The sequence below is a fragment of the Haliotis rubra genome, unplaced genomic scaffold (genome assembly GCF_003918875.1).
Source record: "Haliotis rubra isolate DU_JTF1 unplaced genomic scaffold, ASM391887v1 Scf7, whole genome shotgun sequence".
NCBI lineage: Eukaryota > Metazoa > Mollusca > Gastropoda > Lepetellida > Haliotidae > Haliotis > Haliotis rubra.
Window position 1 is genome coordinate 2,307,656 of NW_025767412.1, and position 21,507 is coordinate 2,329,162.

Here is a 21,507-nt window from a genome sequence, read left to right on the forward strand (position 1 = left end):
CTATAGAGGGGGGTGTTGTTTCAGTGAAGAGATAGGTGTAAAACGTAGTAAAAGGGAATGACTGAATGTCATAAAAGCATATAATTTCAATATCAAGAGTGAATATTGCTCAATGTGGCATCAGTAATTTTGCAGCTTTACGCAGTGATATTTGTGTCAGATTCATGTGTCTACACACGGCCAACTATTCACCCCTATCGTACTGTTGTGCGACCCCCGTTGTACATAAATATCATGTATGGCCCCCACCAGTTTTGTTTTGTTCTTCCAGCCTCCTAATACATGCACTTATCACTGTACTTAACGCTGCATCACAAAATACACACAAACATTGGATGGTATTTATAATTTTTATTGTTGTTGTTGTTGTTGTTAGGAAGCACAAGTACTTCATCATCATAAAAAAATGAATTTGATAAAAATTTGTACAAAGAGATCAACATGTTGACATCGTGACAAGTATGTATATACAGCAATAAATAAACAACAAGGCCAAGTGGGGCATGACGCAGCGCATAAGTCACAACACGGCGATAGCTCTACTTAAAGACTGGAGTATCACAACAAGGGAGATAACCCTCCTACAACATTCTCACTGAGGCCAAATGTCACTTTCTACATGCAGAATACCAGCGGTCTTGGTCCAAGGCACTTCTTTCTGTCAATACTGTGTACCAATCAGAAATGAGATCACCACAGATTTCTATCCTATTCTCTGACCCAACTTTCCATATTATGCGATGATATTACCGTTTGAACACAAACTTGACCAAGAATATCCAAGGTTTAGAAATTACGAAATGCACATTGTATTGGAGACAACTGAAATAGTTCAAATTATGCATTTAGTATTACTGCTTTCACTCAATTATTCTCATACATTCTGTTGTTCTGATACAACACCTGCTAACTTCAAAATATTGGGACAAATTATTTTAGAATAAACTAAAGAAATACTGAAATGAGATTCAACTTACAGGACAACTAATTTAGGCACACATTACTCCAAATGTTCACTGACATTATCTTTAGAATCTGATCCCTTCGAATCTTGTGAAGCCACCACGCCCTGGAGAGACCGTCACCCTAGCTGTCACACAGGTAGGGGGGCAAGACTGCTGGTAGCCCTTAGAAGCACTAGCTAACACTATGTGGGAACCGACAGTACATAATACAGGGGGGACTATCATGAATGTACACAAATGACAGGATGGCATATGCACAATGTTACAATGGTGGACTGTACAGAATATACACATAATACTTGTCGAGACAGACAAAAACATTTACAAATACCTGCATAATTAGGTACAGAATAATACTTACAAAAAACATTTACAGACATTAATGTTGCAAATATAGTTTAGTCTCAGAGTGAGCTATCAATGATATATATATCACTTTGTCCATGGAATATGGTTTTGTTCACCGACAATGATGTAGTTCTGATCTTGAAGGAATTAAGAAAGAAGTTTATTGTTTGCTCATCAGGAATATTTATAGACAAATACTGTCTGCAATTTCGTGCAGCCATTTCAACAAAATGATAATGGCAGTGCAACTGCTTCCATGTTATTAGTTCTCATAAAGCTGACTACAAATAATATAACATTTAGGCACATGTAATCATTCAAAAATGGTCAATGGAGTTATGGCTGTGAAATGGATGATTATTATGATAGTTCTTCTGCTTCTACACGAACATGAAGACTAATGGAACATGGATTGGAATGTTACAATTATCTCTGTGAGTTTGTGAAGACGGTTGAGTGCTCAGACAGATGTCTCATTGCTCGATCTGCAAAAACAAACCAAAAACAGAAAATAAACAAAAGTCACCCACAGAACTTCAACAACATGCAGGAAATGGTGTTAGGGGAACGGGCACAAAGAAAAATTGTGAGTCTGAACAGGTAATGGCAACTTGAACAGGTTAAAATGGATTTTGGAGATTTCATTAATGCAACCAAATATGCCAACAGATTATAAAGGTTTTATATTAACTGATGAAACCAAAGACAAATTTCTGTTATGTTTAGTAAAGCATCCAAACACCACAAACCAACTGTTTGGTTGGTCATGTGACAATTACTGTAAAAAAAAAAAAGGGAACTCCTCACTGGTGTTAGGTACAAGGTTTGCTAAAACCACACATCAGTTGAAAGTGACCGCATATACAGATAGAAGTATTTTCAGGCCTTCCCAAAGTGCAGAAGAGAGCAACCAAACTGTAGAAAATGTTCGCACATTTAACAGATATAGCCACACAATTGCAAACAAGACACACTTCTCTTAAAGTGTGCATCTTAATTAAATAATGATTCTTATCCTCCACATTTTAAATGGAACCAAACACAGAAAATCACACAGACCAAAACAGACATGTGTCCAACTGAATGCAGGCTCCATTGAAACTGTGCAGGTTTTAATCATCATTAGGCCAGACCAATTTTATCTCTTGTTTTACAGATTTTTGCCCTCAGAAAACTTAAAGGCAGGAGGGAAAAAAATAAAAACAAAAATCACCAGTCAAAGTAGTATTCCTTCTAAATATTAAAAGTATTTTACTTTTGGAAATTTATGAAGTGTATATGGGGCAAAACACAATCAAAAACATTTTCTTGTAAGTTTACATTTTTGGCCAATAAGCCATTAGGATTTATTTTTTGAGCAGGAAAAAATAAATTTGATTTTTTGGGGCTTATTCTTGAAAAAATATGACCGGCGGATCCGTAAAACAAGAAATACAACTGGTCTGACCTTATGTACACTTTTAATATATCTTGTTTGGTATTTGTGTTTCTATCTCAAAGTGTGCACACATTCTGTAACTTGGATGCTCTCTGCTGGTTTTCTTTGACCAGGTGGAAATTTCTAATATGGAATCTTTTAAAAGTATTCCCCCCTCCCGACATGACTGACGTGTGGCTGCTACAGGACAAAGAAGGTAGTGGTAGGCATGCAGGGGAGACAACCCTGTCTTCTGATCACACCTGGCAAAAACAATCCAGTTTCAAATATATTTATGCCGAAATTCAATTGCTTTAATTTTTTGGATTGAGTATTTAGAGATAGAAAGATAAATTCTTTTCTATGACATGATGTTTTTAATAGAACCATTGTTTAGAAAAAGAGACTGTATTGTTTTCTAGGGTGTGGGGGAAGACGACAGTAAACCATAACCAACTGGGTGCAGAGACAGGTGAACACGTAATACCATATCCTTCAGAAAACCATCCACCAGTGCAACCTAGGTGATTCTTGAAGTCGAGGACTGAGCCTTCAAATCATACAAACATTGTTCCAAGAAACTCAATTCAAAAATAAACAGAGGAAAGAAATGAAACATAAAAAAAATATCTCAGTTATTCTGATTTATACTAACATTATTTTCTGAAATAGAAAAAAAATGATTTTTTTTTGGGGGGGGGGTATTTTTCTTTCAATGAAATAAAAGAAACGAGAAATCTCGATTTGCCAAAGTATTCTAATTTGTTTGCGAGTTTTAGAGCATCCATGTCTGCATGTGAAACTGGTTGGATATGAAGGAGATGGTCGTCACGGGGTTATCCATCACAACGAAACGAGCAGTTCAAATGTCATGTCTTTCCACAATGGTTCGACATCTTCAGGTCAGTTTAAGGGACATAACTCTGCTTGCGACTACCTTAAAATTTGTCCTAGTTTCCTTGAGAGGCGCCAGGGCGCACTTACTCAGTGTCGGAGGAAACGCTGCCATTGTGAGTGAGTACTTGCACCCTCATGCCCTGTGAAGGGCTGCTGGTGCCGGAGATATTATTCGGTAAGCTATCGGTGCGTACAGGGGGGCACAATCGTTACAACACGACCTATGAAAACAAAGAAGGCAGTTGGTGCAGATATACAGAATGCAGGTCTGTTGATTCTTCATTCTGGAATCAGTTTCAAAATATGTACAAGACGTTTTGATTTACGATGAAAATTAAAACAAATCTAAAATGTTGTAATCAAAAATCGTTAAAATGGGTCTTTGTAAAATTTTGATTCAATGATCAAAAGTGATGGGAGAGTATTTGACAGACATGATTCTGTAGCATGTGTTCATAAACTAACCAACATCAGTTCCAGAAAGATCAGATACACACAATTACTTGAGGTAAAGTTGTCAAACTGCACTCGTATTAATTTTCTGAATTACTGCCGAGTGTCATACATTCAGAATGCATAGTTGCTTGTTGTGTAAGGCCACACTCAGAATTATACCAGTAGTATGCTTGCTGTCAGTAAAATAATCGAGTCTGAACAAGACAATCCTGTGACTGTCATGAGCATCAATCTACAAATATGAAATCAACCAAGTCAGCGAGTCTGACAATGGGATCCTAGTGGTCGTCTCTATCAGATGCTCCAAATCAACAAAACATGTGAGATTGAAGTGAGTCTCAAAACGTCAATTATCAGATTTCACTTCACTGGAATTAATCACAAATACCATGATCACACTAGAAGATGAACCTGTTATTTCTGGAACTGATTTATGGCTCAAAATAATTCATGCAAATGTTAACGAAAATGAAACCAAGTCTTCACAAATACAGAGACATTGCAGCTTCGTGGGTCCGTCTGCTCAAACTAGGACACAGAGTGCACAGCAGCTTGTTGTTATGCCGTCAGCATTGCATTGACGATTATAGCATTTCTTTGGTATGGAATCAGTTGAATGCCAAGCAGAACCCCACAACGACAAGACGTGACTACACATACATACATTCACGATGACATGATTGACAGATGTTTATCGTAGTGGGCAAATATGATAGGTGACAATGTCATAAGTCAACAGCTGGAGCCGATTGGCATGAAAGGTAAGATTGCACTAAATTGGCACATCGGATGGGGAAATGGTGAAGAATTACTGAATACAGTTTTCTAGAAATAGAGCATTATATAAAACATCTGATTACTACAACATTGTACATAGGTGTTGTAAATTGCTGAAGTCTTCTAACAAACCTTGCCTGTACGCCATCACATCAAGATGGCACATGCTAATATTTCTTTATGTACACTTATTGCACTTTAAAAAGAATTCCAGCAAGATACACAAATAACAGTGGGTATCTGATACACAAAACATCCCTGACATCCCATCACCTCAATGTATGTCAACATCACACAGTTCCACAGTGTAACCATGGTAACACCCTAACAGAGCTGCGAGAACTTGCTCATACCTTGGCGTTCCGATGCCGGTAACGTCACATCCGGCTGGACGTTTGATAATCTTGGACTGTTACCTAACCTTTGACCTGGTTCGCCATCCCCCAGCCAAAGACCTGCAGAGTGTAACGCCACAGTAAGTACAACTCACAAACACCAAGGATGTTAATAGCTATATACTAAACATCATCTTTTATACTGAAAAGTACACAGACATCTAAAAACAAATATTGTTGGACATTAGTGTTTTTTCCATCTATGCAGTATGTAAGTAGGGATGACACAAAAACAGACAAAACATTAAACTATTTTCCACACAACTCACCATCACCATTATTATTTCTCAGTCTATCTAATTCCTTTTCTTTTTTCTTTTTCTCTATTTCTTCTCTAGCTTTTTCTGGAAAACAACATCACAAAGTTGTACATAAGTTGTATTTACATTTTATTTCTTTAGTCACCAAACATGGCTAAACATTTATCTTTGCTAAGAAACTGTATATTTACTTAATAAGACGAACATGTAATACAGTTCTTTTCTTCTCAAACTTTTCGCAATTTTCCTAGAAGTTGATGGATGACAAAATCGACACAATTATGGCCAACAACTTCCATTTTTATTTTTCAGTACAGATCTTGTACTGCTGTCAAGCAAGACAGTCACCATCATGGTACATTAAAGAAGTTGTTATCCATAATTGTGTCTATTTTTGTTTTTCGGAAACATAAAACTAATCATTTTGCATGTTTTACCTTAAGTGACAGACTTGTTCATCTTTGTTTAGAGTCAGGTGAACATGATATACAAATGTGAGAAACGATACAAAGCTTTTCTAGACACGATTTTCCTCAATATCAAACTTGTTTCTGTCAATCTACATGGTCACTATGGTGCTTCAAGTTCAGCCTGTCCACAGCCTTTCAACTTACCTACTGCTTTACTTTTAGTAGGGGTGGGTTCCCACCTGGGACCGAGGTCAAAGTCATCGTCTTCATCTGAGGAATGACTAGAAGCCAGATCAAGACTGTTCCTATCTATGGAAACCTCACTGTCAGAATCAGAGTCATTGCCAGGTTTATGATTTGTCTCCCCTGTATCAGGATCTGCAAAACAATGCATTAGGATTATAACGGAATATTTCATCACCACATGTCAGAAAGTGAGTGAGTGAGCTATATGGCGGCGGTCTGTAAATAATCGAGTCTGCACCAGACAATCCAGTGATCAACAGCATGAACATAGATCTGCGCAATTGGGAACCGATGACATGTGTCAACCAAGTCAGCCAGCCTGACCACTCGATCCCGTTAGTCATTTCTTACGACAAGCATAGTCGCCTTTTGTGGCAAGCATCGGTTGATGAAGACCTATTCTACCCCGGATCTCCACGGGTCTGTCAGAAAGTAGTTCCCCAATTCCATTCTTACTGTCAAATTTAAGGCTGAACAAAACCAATACATTGAGAATTTACTTGTTGCTGAACCTCCATAATCTTATTTCATACATCTAACCATTAACAGGAAATTTGGTTAGTCATGAAAAAACCCAGTAAAGTATGAGAAGGCCTTACCAGGTGTAGTCAGCGATGCCATTATTTTAGCCTGACAGAATCTTTATAACTAGTTAGAAGTTGTTGTAACAGCATTGTGTTTGCTACGTAAAGAAGCAAACAAGTTAAGGCATCAAATCATGATACCAATATATCCGAACGGAGACAGATCATAGAAGGGGGAGACATCTGATGTGATATCTCGTTGGGGACACCAGAAATGGGTTTCACACATTGTACGCATTTGGGATTCAATCCTGGGTCTGTGAGGTGATGAGCAAACGCTTTAACCACTAGATTACCCTACTGCCCCAGACATCAAATGTCAACTCAAAATGTATGGTGAACTTACTGGTGCCATCTGGAAGTTTGTCATGGAATCCTGATGGATCAAACCCGTAGGGTGGAATGCCAGTGTTGGGTGGGTACAGCGCCGTGGATGGCACGTGTCCCGATGTCGAGCTGCTTGTGCTGCGTAGGTAGTCGTCGCCCTTGTGGAAGGTGCCGCTACTCTTACTGGAGCGACTTGTTGTTGATGTTGTGGAGATGCCGATGTTGACACGATGAAGACCTCCATCGTTAGAGGAATCATGACGATAGGCTAATGCAGATCTCTACAATATACAGGGTAAGAACAGGTTATACGCTAAAGCCCGCGACCAGAATGGTAAACAGAAACTGTGACAGGACCTGTTTGGTTGCCAAATATCCAAGAATAATATTTTTTTAATTCTTAGGCTTTCAAAGCACATTTTAAACTAAAGTCAAACAAGTGTTCTGCATTTAACATTAATATCAAAAGAATATCTTTTATATCATGGCATGTAAGGAAGGATCATCATTCAGGTGAAAACCAGGTAAGGTGCTCCGGAAGCAAGGACCAGTGTTCTAGCCCTGTTTATCTGACAGGTAAGGAACACAACTCAATGCAATGACTTGTGTTACCTCAGACCATCAGGTCATGTACAACACTGATAATGCATAAATCTGGGACTATTAACCAACCCGTAAAGACGAACCCAACTTACAGATAACATTGTGCTCCTTGTTCCAGCAAGGTTTTCATCAATTTCTAGTTTCTTGCCCTGGATGCGGAACCACGCTCTTTTTATTTGGAATCGAACCTGCAAGAATGTTATAAGTATAATTAAAAATAATTTATTTTTCCATGTGATAAATCTACAGTCACAAAATGCCTTTATGAATGTCAGCTACTTTGAGCAACATTCCAGTGATGTCGTATCAGGAAGTCCCCAAAAGGGCTTCACACACAGTAATCATGTTGGGATTCAAACTTTGGTCTTTGATGTTACACGCAAATACTTTTATCACTCACAACATCAGCTTTACAAATAACTCGAAGGCAAAATGAGGGAAATGTTTTCCTTGTCTGCAGGATACAAGCGCCTCTCACCTTTGCATTGAGCAGTACATATGCCAGCACTATGAAGACACCTTCGAGACACATGAACACTGAGAATACATAGTTAAGGTAGGGGATATTGAAGTTGACAGAGAGGAGACCAGTCACCCACGTCACCCCAACCAACAGCAGCAGTATGATGGTGCTCAACAGCCCACACCTGTAACGAGAAAACAGCATGATCACACCTGTAACAAAACACGATGATCAAACCTGTAACGATAAAATAGCATAATCACACCTGTGACTAGACAAAAGCATGATCATGTCCGTATCAGAACATGATCACACAAGACAATAGCATAATCACGCCTGTCACGAGACAATAGCATGATCGCGCCTGTAACAGAACATGATCACACACGACAATAGCATAATCACGCCTGTAACGAGACAATAGCATGATTACACCTGTAACAGAACATGATCACACAAGACAATAGCATAATCACGCCTGTAGTGAGACAAAAGCATGATCACACCTGTAATGAGACAATACCATGATCATATAACAAGACAAAAGCATGTTCACACATGTAACAAAACAATAGCATGATCACACCTGTAACGACCACAAAAGCATGTTGACACCTGTACTGAGACAATAGAATGATCACGCCTATAATGAGATAATAGCATGATTACACCTGTAACAGAACACGATCACATCTGTAACAGAACATGATCACACCTGTAACAGAACATGATCACACCTGTAACAGAACATGATCACATCTGTAACAGAACATGATCACACCTGTAACAGAACATGATCACACCTGTAACAGAACATGATCACATCTGTAACAGAACATGATCACACCTGTAACAGAACATGATCACATCTGTAACAGAACATGATCACACAACAGAACATGATCACATCTGTAACAGAACATGATCACAGAACATGATCACACCTGTAACAGAACATGATCACACCTGTAACAGAACATGATCACACCTGTAACAGAACATGATCACACCTGTAACAGAACATGATCACATCTGTAACAGAACATGATCACAGAACATGATCACACCTGTAACAGAACATGATCACACCTGTAACAGAACATGATCACATCTGTAACAGAACATGATCACAGAACATGATCATATCTGTAACAGAACATGATCACACCTGTAAAGAGAAAACCGTTTGATCACATTTCTCACAAACACCAGTGGCAAAATCTGGCGAGTTTTTCCCATTTCACATCAATGTAAACAGTTTTAGCCAAAATATTTTCTTGTCAATTTACACCTGGTGCAACCTCAGCAATAACCTTGTTGCACCAGACAAAAACAGGTTGCACCTGCTGTTCGAAATCAAACCATAAACAATGCTTGAGTTTTGGTACTGATATAGAACATCATTATAACAAAATTTTCTGGGTCTGATAAGATCATTTTATCGGACTTGAAAACATTTCATGCCATGAACAGTAACAGTCTGTCATCACTGTCCATGTAGTCATAAGAGTTATTGCTTCAAGACAGTTCTTCATCATCCTGCTTTACAGCTGACAGCTGTGTTCTTAAACAGCAAAACATGAACATGCACTGAGAGCAAGTTGGTATAAATATGTAATTTTTTGAATAAAATTGATATTTTATACTTATCCTGACTCATGAGGTAAGCCCTCCCAACCTCCCCAAAAGACACTTTGGATTTCCCTGTAAGTTCAAGTGTCGGGCTCGTATTCAGGAGAGAGTGAAGCATGTGGGAAACAGTGGCGCCAGTTTCCCGCGTAAACGGAAGGAGGGACAACTCTTGGTGAGTAGTGATTAGTGATTTTACGCACGTTTTTATTGAAGGGAGCTTCAATAAGGAGATACAAGTGTTCCACTAAGTTCGCAAGAAGAAGAAGACAAGCAATTAAGCATGAGTCAGGATAAGGAAAAATATGAGGTATCATTGTGCAATTTCAGGCTGCTCCAGTGCAAGCTGTAAATGCCTAAATCTAGCCCTGCAGGGGTGGAAATAACTTTAAAATTGCTAGTGTACTCCGGTACATGTAAAATCACTTGCCCTGATAATGTTTCCACTAGACCGGCCGATTTTCTTGTTCATTTTTTTAAAAAACAACATAATTACCATTGGAAAGTCAACTGGACACCGGTACAGTGTGATATACAAATTTGATTCCCCGACAGAAAAAAAACTGGACTGGGACGTCGGGCAATGGGTTATTTCCACCCTTGGCCTATAATGTCTAATGTTACAGCATTGTTACCTGAGGCTGTTGAGGTTTTCAGGTTCTCGGATCTTCTCTCTACAGCTGGCCTTCATGGCCAGGATGAAGGTGAAGATGTTTATCTGAAGGTGAGATAAAAAGAAACATGACAGTAAACTTGGTAAACTGTTCATGATAAGCTGCAGCATCACAGTGGTAAGTGCATCTTCGTACATGACGTGGGTAACATTTGATACATTCAAGGGGGTGTCCATACAAAGTATTGAAATCATACATATCAAAGTATCTGGACTGCTTCTACCTCAGCACTTTTCTGGATGCCTATGGAATTACTCATTCCCACAATGCATCAATATTATTATATTAGTCACACGGTTTCGACATCCAGTAGCCTCACGGCTGAAGGGTGGACAAGTACATCAAACCATCAATGTATTGCAATTGTATAGTGAGTGAGTGAGTGAGTGCACTCAGCAATATTCCAGCTATATGGCGACGGTCTGTAAATAATCGAGTCTGGACCAGACAATCCAGTGATCAACAAGATGAGCAGCAATTGTATAGACACCAATTGTGCTAAATCATATTATTTTGAAACACCAATAGAACAGACAATTCAGCGTTCAAAAGTAACAAAATAAGTTGTGTTGGAAGGGGGGGTGGGGGAGGAGAGAGAGAGGAGGTGTGTGTGTGTGTGTTGATGATTTATGGAGAAGCATGTACAATTTGAATGAAACCCCTTGCCATAAATTTTGAACAGTCCCTTAGTAAGAACAACTCTTATGGTCTTGAATTAAGGTTAGAGTTACTTCCCTTTGATTTGAGATGCAACACTGAGAACCATGGCCGACTGACATTGTGGGCAATAATCTATCAATTTCTCTTTTGCTGATCATTGTAATTATGCAGTTTATAAAGTTGCTTTCAAGCTATCACAAAACTGACTATTGCATTAGTGCAGAGTATTACAACAGTCACAATGGAAATACATGTATCCCCAACAGTCACCCTCGACCTACCAGAACTCCAAGACAAATTGGACCAGCGAAGCTCCAGATGAACATGCCAGACACAGACATCCAGCAGCTATAACAAAAAGAAACAAAGTTTATAGCAATTTACAAGCATCACAAGCACCTGACATCCCAATACAACTGTATCAGCATTAGGACTGAAACAATTCACCCAAAACGCGATTCGATTTTTGAACTTGGACCCTCGATTCGCTAATTTTCAATTCAATTCATTATACAAGTCAAAGCATCAGATTTCATGTAACTCTCAGAGTCTGCATTTTAAGCGTAAATCCATCGTTAACTTGGCAATGTCTACTAACAACAATTCTCATTCAATAATTAGCATGGCGTCAATCAATTACGTTTCCCCTTATTTCAGCGCTCGAAACTGCTTGAGTTGGAGTCAAAATTACGTTCTCACTGTGTAGAAATAATCTAAATAGGTATCCAAATACCAAATCGAATTAGCTATAATATTTATCGAAAATCGAAACTAAGGTGTCATATTTGATTTTCGATGAATCGAACTGAATCTTTGCAGCCCAAATCAGCACAACCTGTGTAACAGTTCCTCATAACCTAAATCTACTACTGTCCACTACATGAAGCTCAACATTTCATAATGATTTTAAGTAACATTGATATTTTATACTTATCCTGACTCATGATCTTTTGCTTATCTCCCTTTCCCTTTCGAATGGTAGTGGAACACTTGAATCCCTTGAAGTTCCCGAAGCGGACGTATAAATACACTCACCCACGAGTTACCTCCCTTTGCCCTTTCCCGCGCATATATATCATAGGCAGATCCAGTAATTTTAAAGGGGACAGGGGGTGTTCAGGGAGGTTGAATCAACGTGGTCTATAGTCATATTCAGGGGAGGGAAGACTCCCCCTTGGATCAGCCAATGTATCTGACATTATCCATGGTGTTTAAAACTGAGAGTGTATTTGTGAGATGTACTTACAAGTCACAAATTTCGTATCCTGCTGTATTGAGACCCACAGACAAGCCAACGATTATTCCTGGAATAACTGAAGAACAACATCCTTGTGTTAAATATCAGCACCAGCAAACAAAACATATTGTGATGAAAAACATCTTTCTGCTACATGTCTTTACCAAAAATCAAAACACATTGTGAAGAAAAACATCTTTCAGCTACATGTCTTTACCAAAAATCAAAACACATTGTGAAGAAAAACATCTTTCAGCTACATGTCTTTACCAAAAATCAAAAGACACTGAAGCAGACTCTGCTTCTTGAACACTGATCCCAACTAGAAAATGGATTCTGTTTGATTTTGTTGTTTGTTTGTTGTATAAAATGGTAACATAATGCTGTACAATTTCAACAATAGGAAAGCAGGATGTAAATAATAAAATCTGGAGAAGAGAAATTAGTGAATGAACAATGAACCATCCCATTGGATAAAATGACTGAACAAAGTTATCCAATGGACTGATCTATTTCTATCCAATGGACTGATCTATTTAGATATTTCTATAGCGCACATATCCATGTGCTAGTGCATGCTCAAGGCGCATAGCATAGTTCGGGGGACACCAATTTGAATCTGGAATCACTGTTGAGTCTTCAGTGCTAAAATCTGCCTTCATAAGCTATACACACGGAAAAAGGTATCCCAACACTCCTTTAAGCGGGTTAAATATCATAGGTGGAGCAATAGTTTATTCCATGTGTATATATATTGTGTGCCAACGACTGACAACACACCATATCCTACAAGGTAGTAGAACCATGTCACTGGGTACATAGACATTACACCTAGTTATCCCATACACTGATCTTAAGACAAGCACAGGATACAGGAAACCAATCTGAACCTGTAATCAACATGGGGTCTGTCTTGATACGACCTGCCTTGATGAGCTACACGCATGGAAAAAAGTATTGCAACACCCAAGAGGGTTAACCAGCTTTCTATGTGTATATATATATTGTGTGCTAATGACTGACAGTACAACGCACCATATCCTACGAGGTAGTAGAACTTCATGGAGCCGTAGTTGATAATGCGAAGTTCGGTGAGCATTCTGTAGATGTGGAGCACGTCAACAAACAGCCAGGCAAAGGCGGAGATGTAGAAGTAGTGGAGGCTGATGCCCGTCAACTTGCAGGCCAACTGATAATAGAAGATATAACATTGTGTTATACTCCACAGGATATATAACATGTTATACAACGTTATGGACAATGAACCAGATGTAATGACTTATTCAATGGTGACTACAGCAAAAGGTATTTCATATGTTTTACAATGGTAATAACAAGATCATACATACTTCCAGACAATCACAGATGGAATTGATTTCCATTTACATGTCAAATATCACCTTAAAACATTAAAATTTGAAAACTGCCTTAAGGTTGTAGGAACTCACAATGATGCCTATACACAATAATATCATAAGAGCATACCGTTTCTTTGACCCGGTCGATGCCAATGATAAAAGACATCTGAGTGATGAAGAGAACAAAGATGATGTTGATGTGGATGCTGTTCCAGTTGCATTGCAGTCGTTTAAAGATCATGAAGATGACGAAGGCGAAGACGAGACACGCCATGGAGAGGACAACAAGGATATAAGTGATGACTTCCACTCGCACCGTTGATGAACATCGATCCTGGAACATAACAGATGACATGAATGATGCAGTTGACACTGACTATGAGTGAGTGAGTGAGTGAGTGAGTATGCTGCTGTTAGCAAAAATCCAGCAGGGTTTCACACATTATACCCATGTGGAGAATCAAACTCGAGCCTTCAGTGTGACAGGCAAATGCTTTAATGACAAGGTTACCCCACTGCTCAGAGAGAGTGAGTGAGTGAAAGTGTGAGTGAAATTGTAAGTGACTGAGTGTGTGTTGGGTCTTAAGCAGCTTAAGCAGCTGTTTGGTTGTTTTTTTTGCAATATTCCAGCAATATCAAGTCACCAGCTTCACAAGGGAAACCAAACCTGGCCTACATAATGTTGAGCAAACACTTTCCTTACCATGATTTAAACCCTCCAGTAAGTCTCCAGACATGGTAGGACTAAACCCGCCGTGATGTTGCTGGAATATTGCTAAAAGCGGCGTAAAACCAAACTCAGGCAGGTAGGACTAAACAGCACAGTGTCACTCATATCACCATGGCAACAGTCCTTTACCAAAGATATGCACAAAGAAAGACTTCTATGGATCTTACAGAGAGCACTGCATTTGTCAGGACTACAACATTTATATCACTAAACGAGATACACTTCTTTGTGAAGATTGTGAGTGACTGACCTCCGACCCAGCGACATCCATAAGAAGGGTGAACGTGGACAGATGGTTACAAGAACACACCACATAGTCCTCTCCATTCTTGGTGTACTGGTCAATGAGCCAACATCCGTCTCGGGACCAAGACCCACTACTGAAATATAGAACCTCATGCTTCAAACTGGTTACAGACGGAACACACAAATATTGAGGAGTCAATTCTAAAAGTCATCCATCTTAGCTATTTTATGCTTTACCAAGGTTATCATGACTTTCAGAAATCAACACTTTGTAGGATGTCATACAAGACAAGAACAAAATGCCTCATTTACTAAGGAATACAACTCAATTTCTTATGGGGATAATAGGATCTGTCACTCAAGTTTTACACACAATCTGTTTTGTGTATCGCAGAAAGATAAATAATTTTCTGAACAAAAGTGGAGCATTGTATAATGACTCTGGATATTCAACATTAGAATTAAGGTTTATTACTGAAGCAGTAGGGGTGGGTATTGCAGAGAATATTCATATTGCAATATATTGTGATGCGAAAGCATATATTGCGATATGTATTGCAATATATTGCAGGAATTTTTTTAAAACAAAAAACTACTTATGATAGTGTTAAAACACAACAAAATCACTATGCTTGATTAAGCTTTAATAAAAACTTGTAATCATGAGGAAACAAGGAAAAGAACGATCTAACATCAACACAGTGGTTACCAGTTGGAACTTGTTTCTCTACTCTCAAAAAAACCCGAGATTTAAAACATTCAGATCCAAAACATTGTGAAACATTTGAACAAAAATTAAGAACACAACTTCAAACCAAACTTAACTTACAGTGTGAAAAACGGAAATATCCGAAGATTTCCGAGTGTTACGAAGTTTTCCGAATGCATGTCGAAATACCGGTTTCGATCAGCGTATCGCGATATGTATCGATTTCATGTCTGAACCGGTAAACCGGTTATATTGCGCAGCCCTATGCAGCAGACATAATATATAACACATAAAGAAGACCCAATAAGACTACAGATAATCTGCCTTGCTGTGGTCACAAGAAACAAGTTGTGTATTTTATGCTACCTCTCTGAATCATGCTTCCAGTAGACACACTGAGGCCCCGTTCTGTTGGAGGAGTACAGCTGCTTCAGAGTGATGTTGACAGGGGTGGAGATGGGGCCGTTAATGACGTGGCCGTCGTCCACGATCACCACCGTCATGACCGGACTGTTGATGACTACAGGGATGTCGCCCATCACACTGCAGCAGAAAATGAACACATCAATCGTCCCTGGCTTTCAAATTCTCACACTGAACAATGAGGCTGGTGCAGATGTCGGTGTAGACAGACAATTACGACCAGAAATAAAGTTGCATCTATATATGTACCAAAACTAAATAGAACAAGTGTTTGCCACTAACATGGCAATGTCCCCCACCGCTAAAGAAGAATGAAATATAAAATGTTTACTAGTTTTTATCTTTTGACAGAAGATTACATTTTGTGTGATGTAGTTATCATGTTAACAAGATTTTGAAACGTGTCATGTGACCTTCAAAATAAGGCTATGGTCACCCTGAAATGACTGGTGACTGCGTAATCACCCAATGTAGGCTGTCGACATAATTGAATGCTTTAAGAGATGTCGCATTTACATAAGTTTGAAAATTGGTCAAAGTGACATGGTGACCTTGAAGATAAGGTCAAGGTCATCCAAATCGACTGGTTTCTGCGTAATCACCCAGTGTAGGCTGTCATCAAATTTGAAGACATTGGGTATAACAGTTCATACGATAATGTTTTAACAAGAATCAGGACGTACTAATGCTGTAAACATAGTCCCTGTTCCGCGTTGAGGTGGGGGACAATAAAAAAAGGAGTCCAGGGCCTAGATTTTCGAAGCTCTCCTAGCGCTACGTTAGTCGTAAGTGCCATACATTAACATTAACTTACGACTGTCCTAGCGCTAAGAGAGCTTCGAAAATCTAGGATAGTTGACAAGATGTTGATTGAAATGTCAAGGTTGAGGATGATGGAGATGTAAAGAAACAACAGAAGGGAGATAAAAATAACACACCTGACTGACGATGAGAACCGTTTAGGCAGGATGTCCCCAATGGTGCGATACAGGATATATCCCACATATGCTTTGGGAACTGTGTTGTCTATGTGGGTACCTGGAAAACAACAAAGGATAATGTTATAGGAGTGTTATTTGCCGATATGTGCAATATGCCTAAATAAACCTGTATATATGGCATCACATGGAATAACTGAATGCATAATGTAGAGTAACTGAATGCATAATGTAGAGAAACTGAATGCATAATGTAGAGTAACTGAATGCAAAACACTTAGTAACTTAATGCATTATAAGTAACAACTGAATAAATAAAGTAGAATAACTTAATGTTTACATGGACTGACTGATTGACTGAGTTTGGTTTTACGTCGCTTTTAGCAATATTCCAGCAACATCACGCCGGGGGACACCAGAAATGGGCTTCACACATTGTACCCATGTGGGGATTCGAACCCGGGTCTTCGGCGTGACGAGCCAACGCTTTAACCACTGGGCTACCCCACCACCCCATGTTTACATGGAAACAGTGAAGGCAGGTACTTACTTGCAGTAACAGGTTTGAAGATGGACATGGGCAGCTTGATGTTGGAATCATCATCAAATGTTCCTTTCTTCTGTATGTGGTCATACTTGGGGACAGACTTTTTTGTTATGTTGTCCTTGGCAATCCAGTCAACACCCAACACTGTAACACAGGATCCTGACTAAACACCTCCTCAAAGCAAATAGGTATTTTCTGTAGTGTCTAAAAACCACAATCTATTAGGTATACATTATGGGGAATTAACATGTCATTGAGTTGAATTTTGAAAGAACTACCTGCAGAAATTTGGTCAAGCTGTAGTTCACAGTGGAGTGAGTGAGTTTAGTTTTACGCCGCACTCAGCAATATTCCAGCTATATGGCAGCGGTCAGATCGCTCGAAAGCTCTGAACATCAACAACATCACTGAACCCTTGCCGAGTATTTTCACAGTTGTAAGAAGCGATTTTATTGGATAAACATTGGTTTCTAATGGCGCTTTTTAAGCTACAGTCTGCTATAAGGGTCGTTGATTGGTCAAAATCAGACATGTGACCTAAGTAAACGAAAACTTTTAGATTTAGACGAAAGTTTTGGGTAAAATAATGCTATTTTGAACATATTAAGCAAGAAATCGCTACCTATACGTAAAATTATGGATTTTATTCATTAGTTTATTCAATTTACATCGTTACTTTGCTCTTTGACAATGCTATTGTGGACCAGCTGCGAAGTATGTGTCCGAATCGCTTTCAATAACATTGAGAAAAATAGTTTATAATTTTAATTCGGTTACCGAGCATACATTTCTCGATTGAAGTCTTTCCCAAACAGCGTGTTCGTTAGAAATTTCCTATCACTTATGATAAAGGGATCAAAGGGATGAGTCGCTTTCAAGTTAAGCTAAACAAACAACGTGTCACTTTGGGTGGGCCAGTCAGCTCAGCGGTCAACTTCAATCGCCTGGATTAACGCGAGCTGTTAACAACTTAATTAGTCAATCCGTTCCGACTGACCAGCGTTGAGGCCGGAGCTGAATCATCGGACTAACGAGGTGTCAATTATATACAATATATAGGGAGATGATTTGGTGCCCGTGAGTAGCTTCGGAAGTCGGGGATTCGATTAACGAGGACGGATTACCGCTGACCTGACTGTATATGGCAGCGGTCTGTAACTATTTGAGTCTGGACCAGACAATCCAGTGATCAACAGCATGAGCATCGATCTACGCAATTGGGAACTGGTGACATGTGTCAACCAAGTCAGCGAGCCTGACCACCCGATCCCATTAGTCGCCTTTTACGACAAGCATAGTCGCCTTTTATGACAAAAATGGGTTGCTGAAGACCTATTCTACCCCGGATCTTCACGGGTCAGTTCACAGTGGAAGTTTCCTGTACTCACCCATATTGTCGGATATTGCATCAAATGCTGGGGTCTTGGTGGAGGCGAAGTTGGTGGCGAGTGTCACCAGGTACTCCTCAAACAGGTTCAGCAGTTTGGCTGCTCCGTCATATTTCGTATTGATGGTGTCCCAGTAGACTTTGGTCTCTGGCTCCGTCACGTTGCTGACGGCAACAAGCATTTCCTGCAACATTAAAACACCCAGTCTCAGTCTTGACACAATTCCAGCTATATGGTGACAGTCTGTAAATAATCAAGTCAGGACCAGACAATTGAGTGATCAGCAGCATGAACATTGATCAGTACAATTGGGATACAATGATATGTGTCAACCAAGTCAGTGAACCTGACCATCTGATCCTGTTACTTGCCTCATGAGACAAGCATAGGTTGCTGAAGACCAATTCTAACCCGGATCTTTAGAGGTTCCCAGTTTCATTTTTAATATATAGCCGCAGACTCAACTTGTGTCCACACAGTAAGTACCATCTTCAAAAACCTTTTGGATTTAACACTTATCTTCAGCTCTAGCTCCACTCTACACAACCAAGACAACTGTTGTCAAGGGCAATACTGGTTCTATATTGTCAGCTTATGCAGTATTTCATCACAGAATTAGCAATACATTATGTAGAAGAGGATCTGTGTACCTGGATGTAGGTGCCATGCTGTTCATTTGTGAGACTGAGTCCCTTCTGTTTGACCTCGTACTTGAGAATCTTGTAGATCGTCTGATAAGCCGTGGCGATGTCACCACCATACATCGGGCTCGTCGTGTTCGTGGCGTTGCGGAGACTGTCGATTGAGGTCTTTGCTACGAATGTGTTAATGGATCCTTCATTTAGTTGAGCAACCTGAATCAAAAGATTTTTTTTATTACAGTATAAAAAGAACAGAATATCAAAAGTGAAATAGTTTATGTTTCAAATGAATATTTGAAGAAAGATAATCGGTTAACACTACTCAAGTTGTGTGTAGCCTCATTTGAAATGTACATAAATGCAATTGCTCTGGATAATAAATACAAGTTCATAACATGACCCACATAATCCTGCAAGTCTCAGATTCTAATGATGACTATAGTCTGTTTGGCTCAAAAGCGGACCGATGAATTGCAATCTAACTCGAAAACTAATAAACATAAAATACTCAATGAAACACTGATCATAATCAAAACGTCAGACCAACTCTGTGAGGTTTTTGCAGAATTTATGTCCTAAAAATAAAAAAGTTGTTTAACAAACTATCATTAAAATATTGACACAGTTCACTATTTGTTACGAGGGAGGAGTGCAGAGAAAGGGACAGCCAGTTAGATTGCAATTCCGCTTTTGAGCCAAATGCACTATACATGTGTTTAACACTTACATAAACACTCAAAATGGCATTCATAAATGGTGAATCTTAAGGACAAACAATAGTACCACAAAACTGTGGACTTTTCTATCTCTCTATGCTGTCTTCATACTCACCGATGCTTTTAGCTTGGTGAAGTTGGCACTCGTACAGTTGAAGAGATCAGGTTCAAGCCAGCTGTCTGTTTCTGTACACTTCCGAAGTGCATCACCTGTAAAAGGTAATGAGCAATGATTGGTGTCCAAGTTACAAAGTCGCAAGTGAGTAGATCTTAAGATTTGAATCCTGTCTCATTCAGGTAAACCTTATCCCTTTTCTGACCAACACAGGGCACCTTCCAGTCCCCATTCTGGTCTGAAGATGAACCCCAGAGTTAGCCCCAAATTGACCAGTGGTCTGAACACCGAGGATGTACCTACCCATGGCTGTTCCTGGGCAGTCTGTAACCGCAGTTTTGCCAAGAGATTCTGGTTCCCACCATATTCCAGACGCATGGTTCCTTGGACAATAGTCATACACAACTGTAAAAGTAAATACAAATTATTTACCTTTGGACAAATAACAAAACCATTTATTCAATCTTTCTATCTACGGTTACAATCTGTATTCATAGTTACGACAATTAGCAGTGAAAACAGGGAGAACCTTTTAAGTCAAAATGGGAACATGACAGTGTACATATTCTAGAAAGCTTAATACTGTACTTTACTGTATATTCTACAAGGCATAACAATCTTTCCCTCTTACCGTGGCAACCCTCTTCCTGACGGATCTCAGCGAATATACTCGGACACTGGTCGCACCTCCGCCCTACGATGATATCCTTGCATGTACACTGACCAGTGACAGGGTGACACGTTGCCCCCGTTGATCCAATAGGGTAGCAGTCACATGGGTAGCACACCTCACTTCCAGCTGGCCCGGTAGTGGTTGGGCTATAGGGCAAAATGACAGCATTCAATTGAAGTCCTTATTCTTCAGTTTACAATTTGATGTTATTTACTGATTATTTAATTTCTTAGTTTATTAATCAATTATTTATTTCAGTCATGAAATGAGAGATGACAAAATAGAAAACACTATACAGAGTAAATAAAAGACTGTGTTTATATACAAGTGCTGCATGTGAAATTTGCTTATCATGGTTGTAGATATATGACTTAAACACTGCTGGTAGGAGTTAGGGCTGCAACAATTCACCAAGACCTTGATTCGATTCGATTTTTGATATTGGACCCTCGATTCAATCATTTTCGATTCGATTCTACATACAAGTACAAACATCAGATTTCATTGATCTGTCAGAGTTAGCTTTTTAAAGTGTGAAATCCATCGTTAACTTGACGATGTCTACTAACAACAATTCTCATTGGATAATTAGCCTGGGGTCAACCAATCACGTTTCGCCTTATTTCAGCACTCGAAACTGCTCAAGTTGGAGTAAAAATTATGTTCTGGCTGTGT

General features: G+C 39.2%; 1 protein-coding gene across 1 annotated transcript in view; it reads right to left on the minus strand.

Annotated features, from left to right (window-relative positions):
- Positions 1 to 336: 336 nt before the first annotated feature.
- The window catches only part of LOC124258592 (cadherin EGF LAG seven-pass G-type receptor 1-like), a 74,783-nt gene continuing 53,612 nt past the window's right edge, over positions 337 to 21,507 (minus strand). Inside the window, 22 exon segments of the mRNA XM_046692658.1 lie at positions 337 to 1,798; positions 5,214 to 5,315; positions 5,525 to 5,599; positions 6,130 to 6,303; positions 7,102 to 7,363; positions 7,778 to 7,873; positions 8,164 to 8,332; positions 10,413 to 10,495; positions 11,393 to 11,459; positions 12,358 to 12,424; positions 13,384 to 13,537; positions 13,834 to 14,040; positions 14,687 to 14,816; positions 15,758 to 15,934; positions 16,753 to 16,852; positions 17,303 to 17,443; positions 18,688 to 18,871; positions 19,338 to 19,541; positions 20,160 to 20,254; positions 20,463 to 20,564; positions 20,791 to 20,962; positions 20,964 to 20,978. Coding sequence (XP_046548614.1) covers positions 1,740 to 1,798; positions 5,214 to 5,315; positions 5,525 to 5,599; positions 6,130 to 6,303; positions 7,102 to 7,363; positions 7,778 to 7,873; positions 8,164 to 8,332; positions 10,413 to 10,495; positions 11,393 to 11,459; positions 12,358 to 12,424; positions 13,384 to 13,537; positions 13,834 to 14,040; positions 14,687 to 14,816; positions 15,758 to 15,934; positions 16,753 to 16,852; positions 17,303 to 17,443; positions 18,688 to 18,871; positions 19,338 to 19,541; positions 20,160 to 20,254; positions 20,463 to 20,564; positions 20,791 to 20,962; positions 20,964 to 20,978 — 2,835 coding nt within the window. The 3' untranslated portion in view covers positions 337 to 1,739.